This window comes from Anolis sagrei, chromosome 6 (genome assembly GCF_037176765.1).
Source record: "Anolis sagrei isolate rAnoSag1 chromosome 6, rAnoSag1.mat, whole genome shotgun sequence".
NCBI lineage: Eukaryota > Metazoa > Chordata > Lepidosauria > Squamata > Dactyloidae > Anolis > Anolis sagrei.
The window spans coordinates 15,489,098-15,506,189 of NC_090026.1; the positions used below are offsets into that span (position 1 = coordinate 15,489,098).

General features: G+C 45.0%; 1 protein-coding gene across 1 annotated transcript; it reads right to left on the reverse strand.

Annotated features, from left to right (window-relative positions):
* Positions 1-2,823: 2,823 nt before the first annotated feature.
* On the reverse strand, positions 2,824-14,126 carry LOC137097341 (apoptosis-associated speck-like protein containing a CARD). Its single transcript, XM_067469814.1, has 3 exons — positions 13,709-14,126; positions 4,034-4,096; positions 2,824-3,851 (listed from the first exon to the last, which is right to left on the reverse strand). Exons 1-3 carry the CDS (start codon positions 13,983-13,985, stop codon positions 3,565-3,567), a joined length of 627 nt encoding a protein of 208 aa, XP_067325915.1. The 5' UTR covers positions 13,986-14,126; the 3' UTR covers positions 2,824-3,564.
* Positions 14,127-17,092: the final 2,966 nt, after the last annotated feature.

The following is a 17,092-nucleotide window of genomic DNA, read 5'->3' on the forward strand; positions in this document are numbered from 1 at the left end:
GAGGGGGAGCGTGCAAGGCTGGAGGGAGGCTCGTGCTAGTGAGTCCCGTCAAAGCATGGGTGTTCTGTGTGCAGGGCCGGCCCAAGGTAATTTTCAAGTGTAAGCAAACAGTATTTTGCCACCACCCCCCCCCCCAAACTAATCACTGAAAAATAAAAGGTAGAAGGTAGAGGTGAATAAAAGAATTACCTTAAAAACCAGAAGTTTACTTACAGCATTATGTTTATATAGTTACATTACATAGAATTAACACAAATTAACATTTTTTAAAGAATGCAAATATTTTATTAAACTTAGCAACGATTTTAAGTTTTTGTTGTTATTTTTGGTCTACAAGTACTACACAAAGTTTTCCTGGCCATGCTGTCTCTTCAGAATATTTTTCAGACTTCGGGCTTGCTAATAACAGAACTCAATTCCATGCTTGTTTAGTCTGTCAATTAGTTTTGTTTTGGAGAATGCAGCCTGAGGAGAATAGACACCTCCTTTTGAAGGAAGCAAACTCTTGTCCTTCAGAAGTGCCACGCCAGCCTGGACCATTGCAATGGGTGTGGCAACATAGGTTTTTCTGGCTTTCAATTCTGAAAACTCGTGTACTAGTAAATCTGTTTCCGTTTCACACAACAAGTCATTTTCAATGGCCAAGGTACTAGTCCACTCAAGAACTCTTGACTCAAAGTTGATCTTAAGTATGTTTTATAAGTTTTAATTTTGAAAAACTCCACGGATACTGGAAGTGTTATCAGAATTCTCAATGCAATGTGTAACAAAATTTGAAAAAAATGTTCTGGGTTTAAAGTGTTCCTATTTAACTGTGTGGTACTTACTTTAAAAGTAGTTGTTATATTCCAGAAACTGCCACAAATTATGTTGAATTGGTTGAGACTCTATGAGATATTCATTGAACAACTAGAGCAAAATATGCTGCAGGGTGTCCTGCAAAAACAGTTTTCTGCAGTTTAATAAACTTTTCCCATGTTTTTTTTTATAACCAATTAGGAAATGACATTTATAACCCAGGAAAAAAATAGTGTTATACTGTATTATGTGTTCCTGCATGATAGGGGTAGGACTGGATGGCCCTTGGTATCTCTTCTGGCTCTATCGTTCTATGAAGCTCTCTTAGCCAATGGTCTGGGAAGTGACCTCCTTGGACCACTAGCCCTTGGCCAGATTTCAAGGGAGTTCAACTCATGCACCAGGCTCTCCCTTCACAACAATGATGATATATTCCAGTTCAAAAGAGAAAATGTAGGATTTTATTCTGCTGTGTGGAAGGGGCCTGAGATTATGTAACTTCAGGTATAGGTACCTGAGTATGTCTGCCTTCCCTTTGCCCTCTCCCTATCCTTTTCCTCATAGCTATTCTCTACACAGCACAATACAAATGTCTCCGGTGTCTTGGTTTTTAGGCTTCTCCTTGTGGTCATTTATTTATTTATTTACTTACTTACTTTGCTTATATACCGCAGTATCTCAAGCCCGAAGGCGACTCACAGTGGTTCACAAACAGTAAAAACAGTAGAAACAGCAGTGGTTCCATGCAACATATAACAATTGACTTAACACATTATCCATAAATTACCAATAAGCAATTACAATGCAAAATTATTACGAAAAACAATTGTACCCAATCTTCTCATCATCCAAGCATAGTCCAGGTTCGTCGTCCATTGTTCCATTCCTATATTCCATTACCAGATTGCACTAAATTACTCAAACGCCTGCACAAACATCCAGGTCTTCACCTTTTTGTGGAATACCATTAGAGATGGTGCTAGTCTAATGTCCGTAGGAAGGGCGTTCCACAGCCGAGGAGCCACCACCGAGAAGGCCCTATCTCTCGTCCCCGCCAGCCGAGCTTGAGAAGCAATTACATTTGGAGATCTGATTCAGGAAATTGTATTGGATGGACCGCATTAGCTCTAGTTTCTTAGATATAGTTATCACAGTTTTCAATGGGCAAAGCAGAGTGAAGAGTGATATATGTCATATGCCAATTTAGCTCTGAATGTAAAAGAATATGAAAGAACTTAATTGCCAGGGCTGTATGCTATGAAATCAGGGGAGTTGTAGTTTGCTGAGGGTCTGGGACTATTTTGCTCTTGTAAAACTACAACTCCCACGATTCCCTAACACGGAGCCCTGACAGTTAAAGTAATGTTAATTTGGATTAATTCTACAGTAATGATTCTCCCCCTGTCATGTACAAAGAGGGCGCTCTTGTAAAGAAGTGTCTCCCAAATAAAGAAGTGGGAATAAAGACCCCTTCTACACTGTCATATAAAATCCAGATTATCTGCTTTGAACTGGATTATATGGCAGTGTAGAAGGGACCAAAGAGTAAATTCGAGCATCAGTTACATCAGGAGAATTCTTTGGGACTTTCTTTCCTGGGCTTTCCCCTCATTTATTAAAGGGAGGTAGCATTTTAAGAAGGCCCTTTCTATAATAACTGTATTGGAGCAAGGCAATAAGAGATTATTTAATGACAACCCGGACTGGCCCTGGAATATGACCTGGATTATGTGATTTTTAATTGTTTTAATGTTAATGTTTTAATTGGTTGGTTAATTGTTGATGTATGTATACATGCGTCATTGAATTGTTGCCTTTGTAAGGCCGCCTTGAGTCCCCTTGGGAGGTGGGATACAAGTATGGTAAATAAATAAATACATATTATATGAGTCTATACTTAGAGGAGGCTGAAGAGAGAAACAGCACAGTGGTTTGCCTATTGGACTCCATGTGGCTTTACACTGCTGAATGAATACAATGGCTCAACGCAATTGAATCGTGGAGTTGCAGTTTGGTCAGGCTCCTGCACTCTTTGGCAGGGAAGGCGAAAGACCTTGTAAAACTACAACCCCATCTCACACTCTCTCAGCCTCTGATGGAGGCAAAGATCAACTCCTTTCCCAAAAAACTTGGCTAAGAAAGAAACCTCAGTGATGGGTTGGGTTGGCCTTCCGGTCAATGGGAAGTAACCTGAAAGCACATTATCACAAATAACCTGGTGGGTGGGTTGTTGTGACCTTTCTGGGCTATATGACCATGTTCCAGAAGCATTCTCTCCTGATGTTTTGCCCAAATCTATGGCAGGCATCCTCAGAAGTTATGAGGTATATTAGAAATTAGGCAAGTGAAGTTTATATATCTTTATATGTCCAGGGTGGGAGAAAGAACTCTTGTCTGTTTGAGGTAGGTGTTAATGTTTCAATTGGCCACCTTGATTAGCATTTAATGGCCTAGCAGTTTCAAAGTGGCTTCTAACTGCCTGGGGGAATCTTTTGTTGGGAGGTGATTAGCTGGCCCCGATTGTTTCTTGCCTGGAAACAAGTGTTCTTTATTTACTGTGATGATTTTAGAGGTTTTTTTTTTTAAATTTATGGGGGATAGTGTCTTGTCTGCTTTGTGGTTTCATCACCTTTCAGGGTCATCAAGGAGAAGACAGTCACTGCTGCTTTGTAAGATTTGCAGGATTTGGGACTGGTGTCAAATATATTTAAGACCAAGAGCAGAGAAGTCACACTGTACAGGTGTATGTCTTCTGGCATCATTTCATCATCTCTTGCCATCTTCAAGGTCCTCAATAAGATACTTCTGCTTGACCTTCAATGCCTCATAAAGACGATCCTTGCAAAAGCGGTTCCAGCTTGGGAGGAGCATGTAGAGCTCCCGCATTTTATCCTGGGAGGTCTTCATGAAGAGGATTTTTTGGTATTGCTCATTATTCAGGACAGCCCCATAAAGCATATCCAAGACTCCCTCTACATTGCAGGCCCGCCTTATCAGCTCCTCTCGGTGCCGCTCAATGAAGTGCATCCCTGGTGCATCAGGCAGATGTTCCTCTGAACGAAGGGAGGGAAAGAAAGAATGCATAAAAATTAATCACATATAATGCTGTGACATCTTAGAGCTAGGGAAAAGGTAAAGTGACCACTTGTTGGATACTTAGCTCTGCCACCAAGCAACTCTGATTTCCAGAAAATTGGAGGGATTAAGAGAGCCTAGAATAGAAAGAGGGACTCACCTTCTGTCTCTGGATTTGCACCAACATCGATTGGTCTGTGGGTTGGCCTGCAAGCAGCAGCACCTGGAAAAGGAAGAAACACCAACTGTGTGTTTAAACTGCATTAATCAGTGTAGTCACAGTGACACCAAAGATTATTTTGTATTAAAAAATTGCCTTTAAATGTGCAAACTGCCTCCTACATGTTTATCAGAATCTCTCTATCCTAGATATTTTTAGGCATGGGAGCAGCCCTTTTTCCTCAAAGGAATTTCCATTTCCCCCCCTGGAGGGACATTGCAACTAATACAGCCCTCCCAGGGCTTTTCCACAAAGCCCTATATCCCAGAATATCAAGGCAGAAAATTCCATAATATCTGCTTTGAACTGGGTTATCTGAGTCCACACTCAGATAATGTGGGATTTTCTCCCTTGATATTCTGGGATATGGGGCTGTGTGGAAGGCCCCCCAGGTTCCTCAGGGGAATAACCTGACATATATGATTTAAAAAATGACAAGATATGAACCAATTCATCTGGAACAGGTTTAGACAAAGTGTGCTTCCATGGGTTTTTATCAAACTGCAGTTCCCACCAGTCCTAGATGGGGTAGCCAATTGTCATGAAAATAAGATTTATAGCTTGATGGCATTGGACTGATGATTGTCCATCTCTGTTATATTCATATGTAGCCCATGGGCTGTTTTAACATGTAATTAAAACAGCCCACTGTTGGACTCTTATCATTCAGCAAAGTTGACGTTTCATATATTAAGTGACCTATCAATACATGTAAACACTGAAAAGAAAAGAAAAGAAAACAAATTATTTTAATTAAGATAAGCACTTGGAAACCCTGAATGCTTAATCAACATCATGCAATTAACTTAATCTGGCCCTTCTATACAGCAGATAATGTGGATTTTATATGGCAATATAGATGGGGCTACAATAGTCTACATTGCCATATAATCCAGTTCAAAGCACATAATGTGGATTTTATATGGCAATATAGATGGGGCCTACACTGCCATATAAAATCCACATTATCTGCTTTGAACTGGATTATATGGCAATGTAGACTCACAGAATCCGGTTCATCTGGATTCTCTGCTTTGATAATATGAATTATACATCAGTGTAGACCCAGCTTTAGCTGCACAGAATTCAATCTTCACTACCAAACCATCAACAGTTCGATCTACAATTTGCTTTTGATATATAAAATGTAGATGTTAAAATAGGAAAGTATGTATTTGTGGTCTAGAAAATGAGGACAATGGTCTTCTATTTCACAGGCATCATTTGAGAACTAAAAAGGCTATATTGCAAACTACTATTGGTGGGATATGGCAGAGCAGTCAGGAGAGCTTTAATCCCAGTTGTGGAAGCGCATGGATTTTAGGTACAGCACCGATTACAAGCGGAATCTGTGGGTTTCAAAGTTATAGTTAGAAAGGAGAATTTAAATAAAAAAGTCAAAATAGATGGAATTGCCCTTTCCTTCTCAAACACACACAAAATTATAGTATGAGGCCCCTTTTACACTGTCCTTATATCCCAGGATCTGATCCCAGATTATATGCTTTGAATTGGATGAGTCTCTACTTCCATATAATCTGAAATAAACAAATAATCTTGGGATATAAGGACAGTGTAGAAGGGGCCTGAGATTGCTACAATATCACAGCTATGGTCTTCTGAAACTGCCACCTTTTCCTTCCTCTCCAGTAAGGCACCATTGTGGTGGCCACTGATGTGTCTTGATAGCTAGTAGGGTGGAGAGGAACACAAACCATGATATATATATATAATATATAATATATAATATAACTTTATTTTTATACCCCGCCTCCATCTCCCCGAAGGGACTCGGGGCGGCTTACAAAGGGACAAGCCCAAGGATTACAAGTTATAACAGACATAGTAAAATACAATCAATAACAACAGACAATAAAAGATTAAAATCAATTGCCATCATAAAAACAACACCCTGGCTGGCCAACCATTTGAAGCAGGGTTCAGGCTCAAAGTAAGTGCAATGAATCCTTGGTAGAGCTGAGGGAAGGTGCAATAGTCAGGGAGCTGGGCTGCCAGGATAATGCCCTTGGCCATTAAAGTGTCATAAGTAAAGAAAAGAGGCTCTTGGAGACTTTCCCGCCACCTCGGCAGGTGACCATGTCGAGGCCTTGGTCGCTCTCTGGAATGGGGAGATGACCAGGGCAATTGACATGATCGCTCCGGAACGTCCCCTCTCAAGTAACCGAGCTAAACCAGCTCCTTGGTTCACTGAGGAGCTGGCAGCGATGAAGCAAAGGAAGAGGGAACTGGAGAGCGTGTGGCGCTCGGACCCAAGCGAGCCAAATCGAGCACGGTTTGTGTCCTTTTTAAGGGCATATGCCGCGGCAATAAAAGCCGCAAAGAAAACTTTCTTTGCGGCCACTATTGCGTCTGCAAAAAACCGTCCGGCGGAGTTGTTTCGGATTGTCAGAGGTCTTTTGACTCCCGCCACCTCAGGCGGGAGCCCTGACAATTCGGCCACGCGCTGTGAAGCATTTGCTCGGTTCTTTGCAGACAAAGTCGCTTTGATCCGTTCTGGGCTGGACACCATGTTAAATGCAGTCTCTGTGGATGTGACAAGAGCACCTGCTTGTCCTATTTTGATGGATTTTTTTCAGTTTGTGAAGCCCGAGGATGTGGACAAGATACTTGGAGGAATGAGGCCCACCACGTCCATCCTAGACCCCTGTCCATCCTGGCTTCTGAAGGAGGCCAGAGGGGGATTGGCTGAGTGGGTAACGGTGGTGGGTAATGCCTCCCTTCGGGAAGGCAAAATTCCAGCGAGCCTAAAACAGGCTATTATAAAACCGCTGTTGAAGAAACCATCATTGGACCCCACTAAATTTGACAACTTTCGGCCTGTTTCCAATCTTCCCTTCTTGGGCAAAGTCATGGAAAGCGTGGTGGCCTCACAACTCCAGGTATTCTTGAGAGACACGGATTATCTGGATTCGGCACAGTCTGGTTTCAGACCGGGATATGGTACCGAGACGGTCTTGGTCGCCTTAGTGGATGACCTGCGCCGGGAGCTAGACAGGGGGAGTGTGTCCCTGTTGGTGCTCCTGGACCTCTCAGCGGCCTTCGATACCGTCGACCACGGTATCCTTCTGGGGCGTCTTGCGGAAATGGGTCTTGGGGGCACTGCTCTGCAGTGGCTCCAGTCATTTCTGGAGGGTCGTACCCAGAAGGTGTTATTGGGGGACTCCTGTTCAACGCCACAGCCTTTGACCTGTGGGGTTCCACAGGGCTCTATATTGTCCCCCATGCTGTTTAATATCTACATGAAGCCGCTGGGTGAGATCATCCGGAGTTTCGGGGTGCGGTGTCATCTGTACGCAGATGATGTCCAACTCTGTCACTCCTTTCCACCTGCTACTAAGGAGGCTGTCGAAGTCCTGAACCGGTGCCTGGCCGCTGTAATGGTCTGGATGAGGGCGAACAAACTGAAATTAAATCCAGACAAGACAGAGGTACTCCTGGTCAGTCGCAAGGCCGAGCAGGGTATAGGGTTACAGCCTGTGCTGGATGGGGTCGCACTCCCCTTGAAGGTGCAGGTTCGCAGCTTGGGTGTGATCCTGGATTCATCGTTGAGCCTGGATCCCCAGGTTTCAGCGGTGACCAGGGGAGCATTTGCACAGCTTAGGCTCGTGCGCCAGCTGCGCCCGTACCTTGGGAAGTCTGACTTGGCCACGGTGGTACATGCTCTGGTCACATCCCGCCTTGACTACTGCAACGCTCTCTACGTGGGGCTGCCCTTAAAAACAGCCCGGAAGCTTCAGCTAGTCCAGCGCGCGGCAGCCATGTTGTTAACAGGAGCAGGACGCAGGGAGCATACAACGCCCTTGTTGTTCCAGCTCCACTGGCTACCGATTTGCTACCGGGCCCAATTTAAGGTGCTGGTGTTATCCTACAAAGCCCTAAACGGTTCCGGCCCAAAGTACCTTGCGGACCGCATCTCGGCCTATGAGCCCACGAGGACCTTGAGATCATCTGGGGAGGCCCTTCTCTCGATCCCGCCTGCCTCACAGGCACGTCTGGCGGGGACGAGAGAGAGGGCCTTCTCGGTGGTGGCCCCCCGGCTGTGGAACTCCCTCCCTGCTGACATCAGACAGGCGCCCTCCCTCATGGCCTTTCGCAAGGGCCTGAAGACATGGCTTTTCGAGATGGCATTCAACTGAGTGCTATGTTACTGGAAATGACAATCGGAATGGATTACGACTACGAGTTTGGTTATGATTCCACGATAAGACGGAGCGGATTATTTTAGTGTAATTAGATGTTGTGTATTAGTGATTTTAGTTGTTGTCTTGGTTTCATTGTAAATTGTCTTTTACGTGCGGTACACCGCCACGAGTCGCCCTTGGGCTGAGAGCGGCGGTTAATAAATGCAAGAAATAAAATAAATAAAATAAATAATAAAGTGCAGAAACTTAGATAAGGTCAGGATAATTATCTAGTGAACCACCTAGTTGAAAGCACAATGGACCAACCAAGTTTTTAATTCCTTGTGAAAAATGGAGAGAGTGGGGGCCTGCCTGATCTCCCTGGGGAGGGAGTTCCAAAGCCAAGGGACCACCACTGAGAAGGCCCTCTCCCTCGTCCCCACCAACCGCGCCTGAGACGGTGGTGGGAGCGAGAGGAGAGCCTCCCCAGAGGATCTTAGAGTACATGCTGGTTCATAGGGGAAGATGCGCTCGCGAAGTTAGGCAGGTCTCGAACCGTTTAGGGCCGTGATGGCGAACCTATGACACACGTGTCACTACTGACACGGGAAGCCATTTCTACTGACACGCGCCTGCGGAGCGTCTGTCTCTCTTCACGACGCTCCTAGCCTTTGGCCGCTCTCCTCTTGCTGCTCCTGTTGCCCCTGGACGGGAGACCAGCAGCAGCCAGGCTAGTAGCAGGGCAGCAAGAGGAGAGTAGCCGAAGACTAGGAGCGTGGTCAAGAGAGACAGACGCCCCAGCCATGGCGCACCCCGCCTCGAACACCCTGGAGCTCTACAGGCGGAGATGGAGCATCCGGGGGGGGGGGGGGGGGGGCGCGGCGGCAGGAAGGCCCTGATCTGCTTGCCTGCCTGCTTTGAACTGCATTATCAGAGTCCACACTGCCATATAAGCCAGTTAAGTGTGGATTTCATACAGCTGTGTGGAACGGGCCAGAGCAGCTTACATTTCAATACAGTTTTAAATCTTCAAATATATGAAACATTACAATAGAATTAAACATCATTGCTATTCTTTAAAACAGGCATGGGCCAGCTTGGGCCCTCCTTGTGTTTTGGACTTCAACTCCCACAATTCCTAGCAGCTAGTAGTGGGAGTTGAAGTCCAAAACACAAGGAGGGCCCAAGCTGTCTTATATGGCAGTGTGGACTCTGATAATGCATTTCAAAGCAGATATTGTGGATTATCTGCCTTGATATTCTGGGTTATATGGCTGTTTGGAAGGGCCCTTTCAGACAGGCCCTATATCCCAGGATCTGATCCTAGGTTTTCTGTTTATCCCAGATTATCTGGCAGTGCAGACTGATATAATCCAGTTTAAAGCAGAAAGCCTGGGATCAGATCCTGGGATATAGGGCGTCTGGAGAGGCCCACAGTCGCCTTGTGGAGACAAAAGGTGATGTATAAATAAACATAATAATAAAATTGTAGAGCAGAAATCTGTTCCTGGTTTGAAAGAGTTATTTTCTGTTTAATTGTGCGGCCTTTACTCTGAAAGTAGTAGTTCTCATCCAGAAACTGTGGCTGCCACAAACTATCGGCCAAACTCCCATGACAAGAGGTCATGGGAGTTTGGCCAATAGGTGATCAGTAAACATATTCATAGGTTCCTGCTGTTATAGTAAACCTGTTACCCATGCCACGACATGCTTGAAGTCAAAATTTCATTTATTTGTAATTAGAAATAAATGTTTCACAATATATAAAAGAAATGTTTAACAATATTCCTGTGTAAACTCTAGTCTGGCCCTCCAACAGTCTGAAGGACAGTGAACTGGCCCCCTGTTCAAAAAGTTTGAGGACCCCTTTAGAATAGTCAATAAAACAATAATTATTTTATTTAGTTTAAATAACAATATATATATAATTGTAATATATAACTATATTTAATATAATTAGGTTATGGTTTATTAAATATAGGTATATGTTACAATTATATATTTTTTGTTATTTAAACTAAATATTGCGAAATTATGGGTTTTTGTCCTGAGGTGACACACCACCTGAATTATGCTCGGTTTTTTGGCGAATTTTGACACACCACACTCAAAAGGTTGCCCATCACTGACCTAGAATTTTGATCCAAAAATATAGTTTGTATACAGTGAAACAAGAAAAGATTGCAATATCAAGGAATAAAACAAATATATCAAATTTCTACCCAAAACATAGAAGGCTCCCTTCTGTAGAAGAGGAACACACAATGTCAAACCTGAAAGCCAGAGAAGCTGAGAAGGAAGGCAAAGACAGCAGAAAACTAAAGTAAGGATTCACAGAAAGGAGAGGGTTTCCTATTCATCTCATTCCTGACTACAGATTTGTAGAATTGTGTAGACGTGGGAGCCTTGCAGAGGCTAAATGGACAATTAATTTATGTCACATCTGTAACTCCTTTCATTCTGCTAGTTCTTATTGAATGTATGTTGAGTGTATATATAGTATCGCATCTTATTGTCCTTCTGGTTGCTTCTGGGTCTGCACTACACCACTGGACAAATTACACTATTTAGCTGGTATTGCACCACCTGACATCTACCGGGAAGTAGCAGCCAATAGTGAAAGGACCAAGGCAGAGACATCTCCAGCTCATCCCTTGTTTGGGTATCAGCCAGCACGTCAACGACTTAAATCAATAAGTAGTTTTCTAAGATCTATAGAGACACTCGCTGGCTCAAGTGGCAGGCTCAAACCCAGAACCTCAACCAATGGCTATTACCAAATGAGAGACTCCCCCCTGGGCACACAGAAGACTGGGAGACTTGGAAGGCGCTGAACAGACTGTGCTCTGGCACCACGAGATGCAGAGCAAACCTCAAGAAACGGGGCTACAAAGTGGAATCCACGACATGCGAGTGTGGAGAAGAGCAAACCATTGACCACCTGCTGCAATGCAACCTGAGCCCTGCCACATGCACAAGGGAGGACCTTCTTGTGGCAACACCAGAGGCACTCCAAGTGGCCAGATACTGGTCAAAGGACATTTAATCCACTACCAAGCTTGCAAACTCTGCTTTGTCTGTTTGTTAAAAATTTGTTTAAAATGTAATACAATTGTCTGGTTGATACTGATATAATAAATAAAATAAAAATAAAATCTTATTGTCCTGCAGTTTTTATAAGCAGGCTTGGCTATATATTATTAACCCACTACTGAGAAACTTGCCCAATGGATCAGCCCAATTCTATGTAAAGTTTTTAGTAAAGACTTTCTATATATATTTTAGATTTCAATCTTAATGTCAAAAATAAGTAGTATGATTTTACATGGGATTTCATAGAATCCTAGAGTCGGAAGAGACCTCATGGGCCATCCAGTCCAACCCCCAGAAAGAAGCAGGAATATTGCATTCAAAGCACCCCTGACAGATGGCCATCCAGCCTCTGTTTAAAAGCTACATTTGTGCTACATTAGAACAGTAAAGACAAATGTTACTTAAATGAAATAAACATTAAATATTAAATAACAAGAAAAATAAAATAAGGTGTAAACACTAAACTAATCTGGGAATCTGCTATTGCAACACGTCCAATGAAGTGGCTTAAAACAAAGATTAGGACTAAGTATGTTCCAATCTACTTGGATTACACGAAGCTCATTCCAGAAGCGTGTTTAAGAACAGATCCAAGAGTCCAGAAGAGCCTTGACAATTTCCCCCAAGTTCCTCTCTGAGGAAGCCAGGGTAAGACAACTTCCTGCTTTAGATTCAGACTGAAACTTGTTTTGTACGTATTTTTGGTGTTCTTACCCTTGTTCATATGCATCTTGGTCTTATCAGTTTATAATCTGTTTGCAGTTGTGCACCTTTTACTGTGGAGCAAATTGGATCTTTGGACCATCATAAAGTTTTGATTGATTGATAATTGGATAATTAAAATCAAACTGCAGGCGTAATCCCATTGTAAAATCCAAGTGGACACGAAATGTATAATCTGGGCCAGAGAAAGGGCTTTTAGCCTTCTCCCCCTTCACAGCTTTTGTTGCATGGCTGTAGGTCAGAAATCCCTTGTTTTACTGACTAGGGGCAAAGTATCCCTACTTATTTCTTAATGGAAGGAAATGACTCAGGGATGAATGAGATCTTTTTTTCTGTTCTAATTGGTTTGTGCAATTTTTTCCCATATCAGGAGCAACTTGAGAAACTGCAAGGTGGGAAGGAAGGGAAGGATAGGAAAGAAAGGAAGGGGAAGGATGAGAAAGGAAGGAAGGAGAAGAGGAAGAAGGGGAAGGAAGGGAAGAGTAGCAAATAAAGGAAGGGGAAGGAGGGGGAAGGAGAAAAGAAAGGCAGGGAAGGGATGGGTAGGGAAGAAGGGAAAGGGAAGGACAGGAAAGGAAAGGAAGAAAGGAGAAAGGGAGGAAGAGAAGGATAGGGAAGAAAGGAAGGAGAAGGATGGGAAAGGGAGGAAGGAGAAAAGAAAAGAAGGTGAAAAGAAAGGGAAGGAAGGGAAGAGAGGGAAGAAAGGAAGGGGGAGGATAGGAAAGGAAGAAAGGAGAAGGGAAAGAAAAGAAGGGGGAGGAAGGAAAGGATAGGGGAGAATGGAAGGGGAAGGATAGGAAGGGAAGGAAGGAGAAAAGAAAAGAAGGTAAAAGAAACACAAGGAAGGGAAGATAGGAAAGAAAGGAAGGAGAAAGGGAAGAAAAGATGGGGGAGAAAGGGAAGGATAGGGAAGAAAGGAAGGAGAAGGATAGGAAAGGAAGGAAGGAGAAAATAAAAGATGGGGAAGAAAAGAAGGTGAAGAAAGGGAAGGGTAGGGAAGAAAGCAAGGGGAGGACAGGAAAGGAAGAAAGGAGAAAGGGAAGAAAAGAAGGGGGGATGAGAAAGATAGCAATGAAAGGAAGGGGAAGAATGGGAAAGGAAGGAAGGAGAAAAGAAAAGAAGGGAAGGAAGGGAAAGATAGGGAAGAAAGGATGGATAAGAATAGGAAAGGAAGAAAGTCGATGGGGAAAAAGGAAGGGGGAGGAAGGGAAGGATGGGGAAGAAAAGGAAAGAGATGGGGAAGGGAAGAGTAGGAAAGAAAAGAAGGGGAAAGGGGAGGAAGGAGACTGGGAAGGGAAGGAAAAGGACGGAGGGAGGGAGGGAGGAAGCTTTAGATGGCAAAGTCCACTCCCCACTTTTGTCAGAAGGAAAAGGGGAGAAATAACAACACATCCCCTTCCCATCTGTGACAGGCATCCCTATGGCGCTTGAACCATTGAAGGCCCTTCAGTCCCACTTCAGGGCGTTTCCCATCACCCAATGGTTCCCAAAGGTGGATTCTCCAGATGTTCAGGACTTCCTCTCCCAGTCGCCCCGTCCAACTTGAACCCCAGCCAGACCTTCTGGAGCTGAAGCCCCAAAGAGCTGGGTGAGCCAGGTTTGGGGAATCAGAAGGCCCCCCCCCCCCCCGCCCCGGGTCCCCCCTTCTCTTCCTTACTGGTTCCGGCTAGACAGGCGAGCTTCTCGGCCTGGCGCTTGCAGTTGATCTCCTCCAGCACCCCGATGGCCACCTTCTCGGCGTACTCCTCGGCGTAGAAGCTGAGCAGGAGCTCGGCCAGGTCCTCGGTGTCCGCCTTCTCCAGGCGCCCTTTGGGGATGTTCTTGTAGCCTTTCTTGACCGGGAATTCGTTGAGTTTCCTCTTGAACCGCTTCAGATCCGCTTCCCCCAAGTCATCCAAGGTGTCCAGCAGGCGGTCGTGGGCGGACTTGGGCATCCTTTCCCCTCGCCCCCCGTCCCCAGTTCGGTCTCAGAGGAGGGCAGGCTCGCCTCCCCCCTCGAAGGTGCCCCAGGGACAGCCAGGGCGAAAGAGAAAGAGAAAGAAGGCGCTTCCTCCACCTCGCGAGGCCATTGGCGCAGAGGAGGCAAGACCGGCCCACGCGTGTTTCGGGATCAGCCCCACGCTTCCTCTTCGAAGGGAAAGACGTTGTGGGTTCTCCTCTTTTCTTTTCTCCACAGTGCTTTCGGGGAAATGCTCTTTTCTCAACCGTCAGTAGCGCATCTGTAGAAAGAAGGGACGAGGGTTGAATGAAAAGTAATGCCTCCACCTTCGTAACTCCTCAAGAGATGGCAGTACTGGTGTGCGGCAGGTACTGGCTTGTTCAGTAGATTTTCCTCTACAGTTCCATTTCGGCCGGAAGCCTTAGCATTGAACGGTTGTGTTGTTAAAGTGCAAAGTATGGAACCCTCCGCAGATGGTTGGTCAGTGCGTTCGATTTATTAAAATATTCCCGGTAATAGTATGAAATCTGGGTCCGGAAGCTCTGAGCCTTACGCTCTTTCCGCTTTGCTCCTTTGGGAGCGCTGTTTGCGCAACGCAGAACGGAACACAGATATTATAGAAGGAATGTAAGAATTCTTTAATGGTATAACCCTAACCCAAACCCTAAGCCTTACCCTAAACCTAACCCTTAACCTAACCCTAAACCTTACCCTATTCTTAAACCTAACCCCTAAGCCTAACCCTAACCCTAACCCTACCCCAAACCCTAAACCTTACCCTAAACTTTATCCTACCCCCCCCCCCCGCCTTTTCTATCCTTCCACCAAATTGAAGTATATTCCCACCCTCGGTGTGCTGCTCTCCCTTTCCCTTATTCACAACCACCATTGCGGAATGTGCGGAATGCTCGGGGCTTCCGGACCCAGCTATCATACTATCACCACATTCCCATCCAAACCCAAGTAACCAACCCTCGTACATATCTATGTTAGTTCGGGATCAACATTAGATGGTGTCAGGGCATTCATGGGAACGATGTGTTTCCCTCTCCCATGAAGTAACTTGAGTATTTGTGTAAATACTGCACAGTGAAACTGGTTCAATTCAACCCACCTCCAATCTGCATTATATTGTTTGTGTTTTTTACTGACTTTCTAGTGAGTTTCTGGCTTGATCTGCTCCACAGTGAATTTTTTGGTGTCAGAAGTGACTTGAGAAACTGCAAGTGTCTTCTGGTGTGAGAGAATTGGCTGTCTGCAAGGATGTTGCCCAGGGGACGTCTGGATGATTGGAGTTTTCCCATCCTGTGGGAGGCTTCTCATGTCCCCACATGAGAAGCTAGAGCTCAACAGATGGGAGCTTTTCCCCTGCTCCCCAGATTCGAACTGTCAACCTGTCGACCAACCAGTACTGTGGGCAGAAGGGTTTAACCCATTGAGTTGTGCCCTTTGTGGACACCTTACCTTCGAGCCAGCTTTGAACTTCACTATTTGGTTTGTGTAGAAGCACCCCATTTGAGACTCCCCTTGACTTTCTCCCACTACCAACTCTGCTCTTAAGAAATTACTTAGGTGATCCCTCGTAGTCCGAGGATGATGGTGTTCCATGTGTAGTGTCCTGGCGGTGGGTCTGTAGGTGACTGTGGAGCCCTATTCTTGATCTGCATCTTCTCCCACAGTGAGGGCATCGGTTTCCAGGTGGAAGGTGGTCTCAGTAAGAGTTGGCTTGATGCGCCTTCCTCTTGGCACATTTCTGTCTTTCGTCCTCCATTCGTGCCGCTTCAAATTCTGCAGCACTGCTGGTCACAGCTGACCTCCAACTGGAGCGCTCAAGGGCCAGGGCTTCCTAGTTCTCAGTGTCTTTGCCAGAGTTTTTAAGGTTGGCTTTGAGCCCGTCTTTAAATCTCTTTTCCTGCCCACCAACATTCCGTTTTCTGTTCTTGAGTTCAGAGTAGAGCAACTGCTTTGGGAGACGGTGGTCGGGCATCCAGACAACGTGGCCAGTCCAGTGGAGTTGATGGTGGAGGACCATCGCTTTAGTGCTGGTGGTTTTTGCTTCTTCCAGCACGCTGACATTTGTCCACTTGATTTCCCAAGAGATTTGCAGGATTTTTCGGAGGCAGCGCTGATGGAATGGTTCCAGGGGTTGCATGTGACGTCTGTAGACAGTCCATGTCTCACAGGCATATAAGCAGGGTTGGGAGGACAATATCTTTATAAACAAACACTTTGGTATCCCTACAGATGTTCCAGTCCTCAAAAACTCTGTGCTTCATTCAGAAAAAAGCTGCACTCACAAAGCTCAGGCACTGTTGTATTTTGCGGAGAGGTGGCTGCCAAGGTCATGGAAATGGTCAACATTTTCTAATGTTACACCATTAAGCTGTATTTCTGGCATTGGAGAGGGATTGGCTGGTGACTGCTGGAAGAACACTTTGGTTTTCCCGATGTTTAATGACAGGCTGAGCTTCTCGTAAGCTTCTGCGAAGGTGTTTAGATTGGCTTGTAGGTCTTCTTCTGAATGTGCACAGACAACATTGTCATCAGCATACTGGAGTTCTATAACAGATGTTGTTGTAACCTTGGTTTTGGCTTTCAGTCTGCTGAGGTTAAATAGCTTGCCATCTGTCCGACAGATGATTTCCACTCCGGTGGGAAGTTTCCCATCAACAAGATGAAGTATCATAGCGATGAAGATATTTTCCATCTTAAGAAATGTAAAGCTCTATTAGAATTGTCCCAAGTCCTGCCATGATGTCGCGTCACCTGCAGGAAGGACATTAACCCAGGTAACTTCCTACCTTCTTTGTTTACCACTTTGCCCTCCCAAAATGATCAAATAAAAAATCTCATTGCATAAACAACCCAGATTTCCAAACAGCAGCCCAAAACAGCTTTCTGTTCCTTTCCCCAATCCCAAAAAGTGTTTCAGGGATTACTGGAAGTAATGCCTTCTGGCAAAGTAAACAAGCTGACCAATATGAGGACAGATTGCAACGAGCATGTATGAACCTAACCAGGCCCGTAGCCAGGATTTCGTTTCGGGGGGGGGGGGGGGGGCTGAATTTTTTTTCAGGGGGGGTTTCGGGGGGGGGGGGCTGA

Bases quoted from the DNA above. Each gene is read 5' to 3' on its own strand.
- LOC137097341 (XM_067469814.1), bottom strand. From the start codon at position 13,985: ATGCCCAAGTCCGCCCACGACCGCCTGCTGGACACCTTGGATGACTTG. The intron at 4,097-13,708 runs GTAAGGAAGAGA...TTCCTTTTCCAG, and splicing joins CGCCTGTCTAGCCGGAACCA to GTGCTGCTGCTTGCAGGCCA. The intron at 3,852-4,033 runs GTGAGTCCCTCT...CCCTTCGTTCAG, and splicing joins TGCAAATCCAGAGACAGAAG to AGGAACATCTGCCTGATGCA.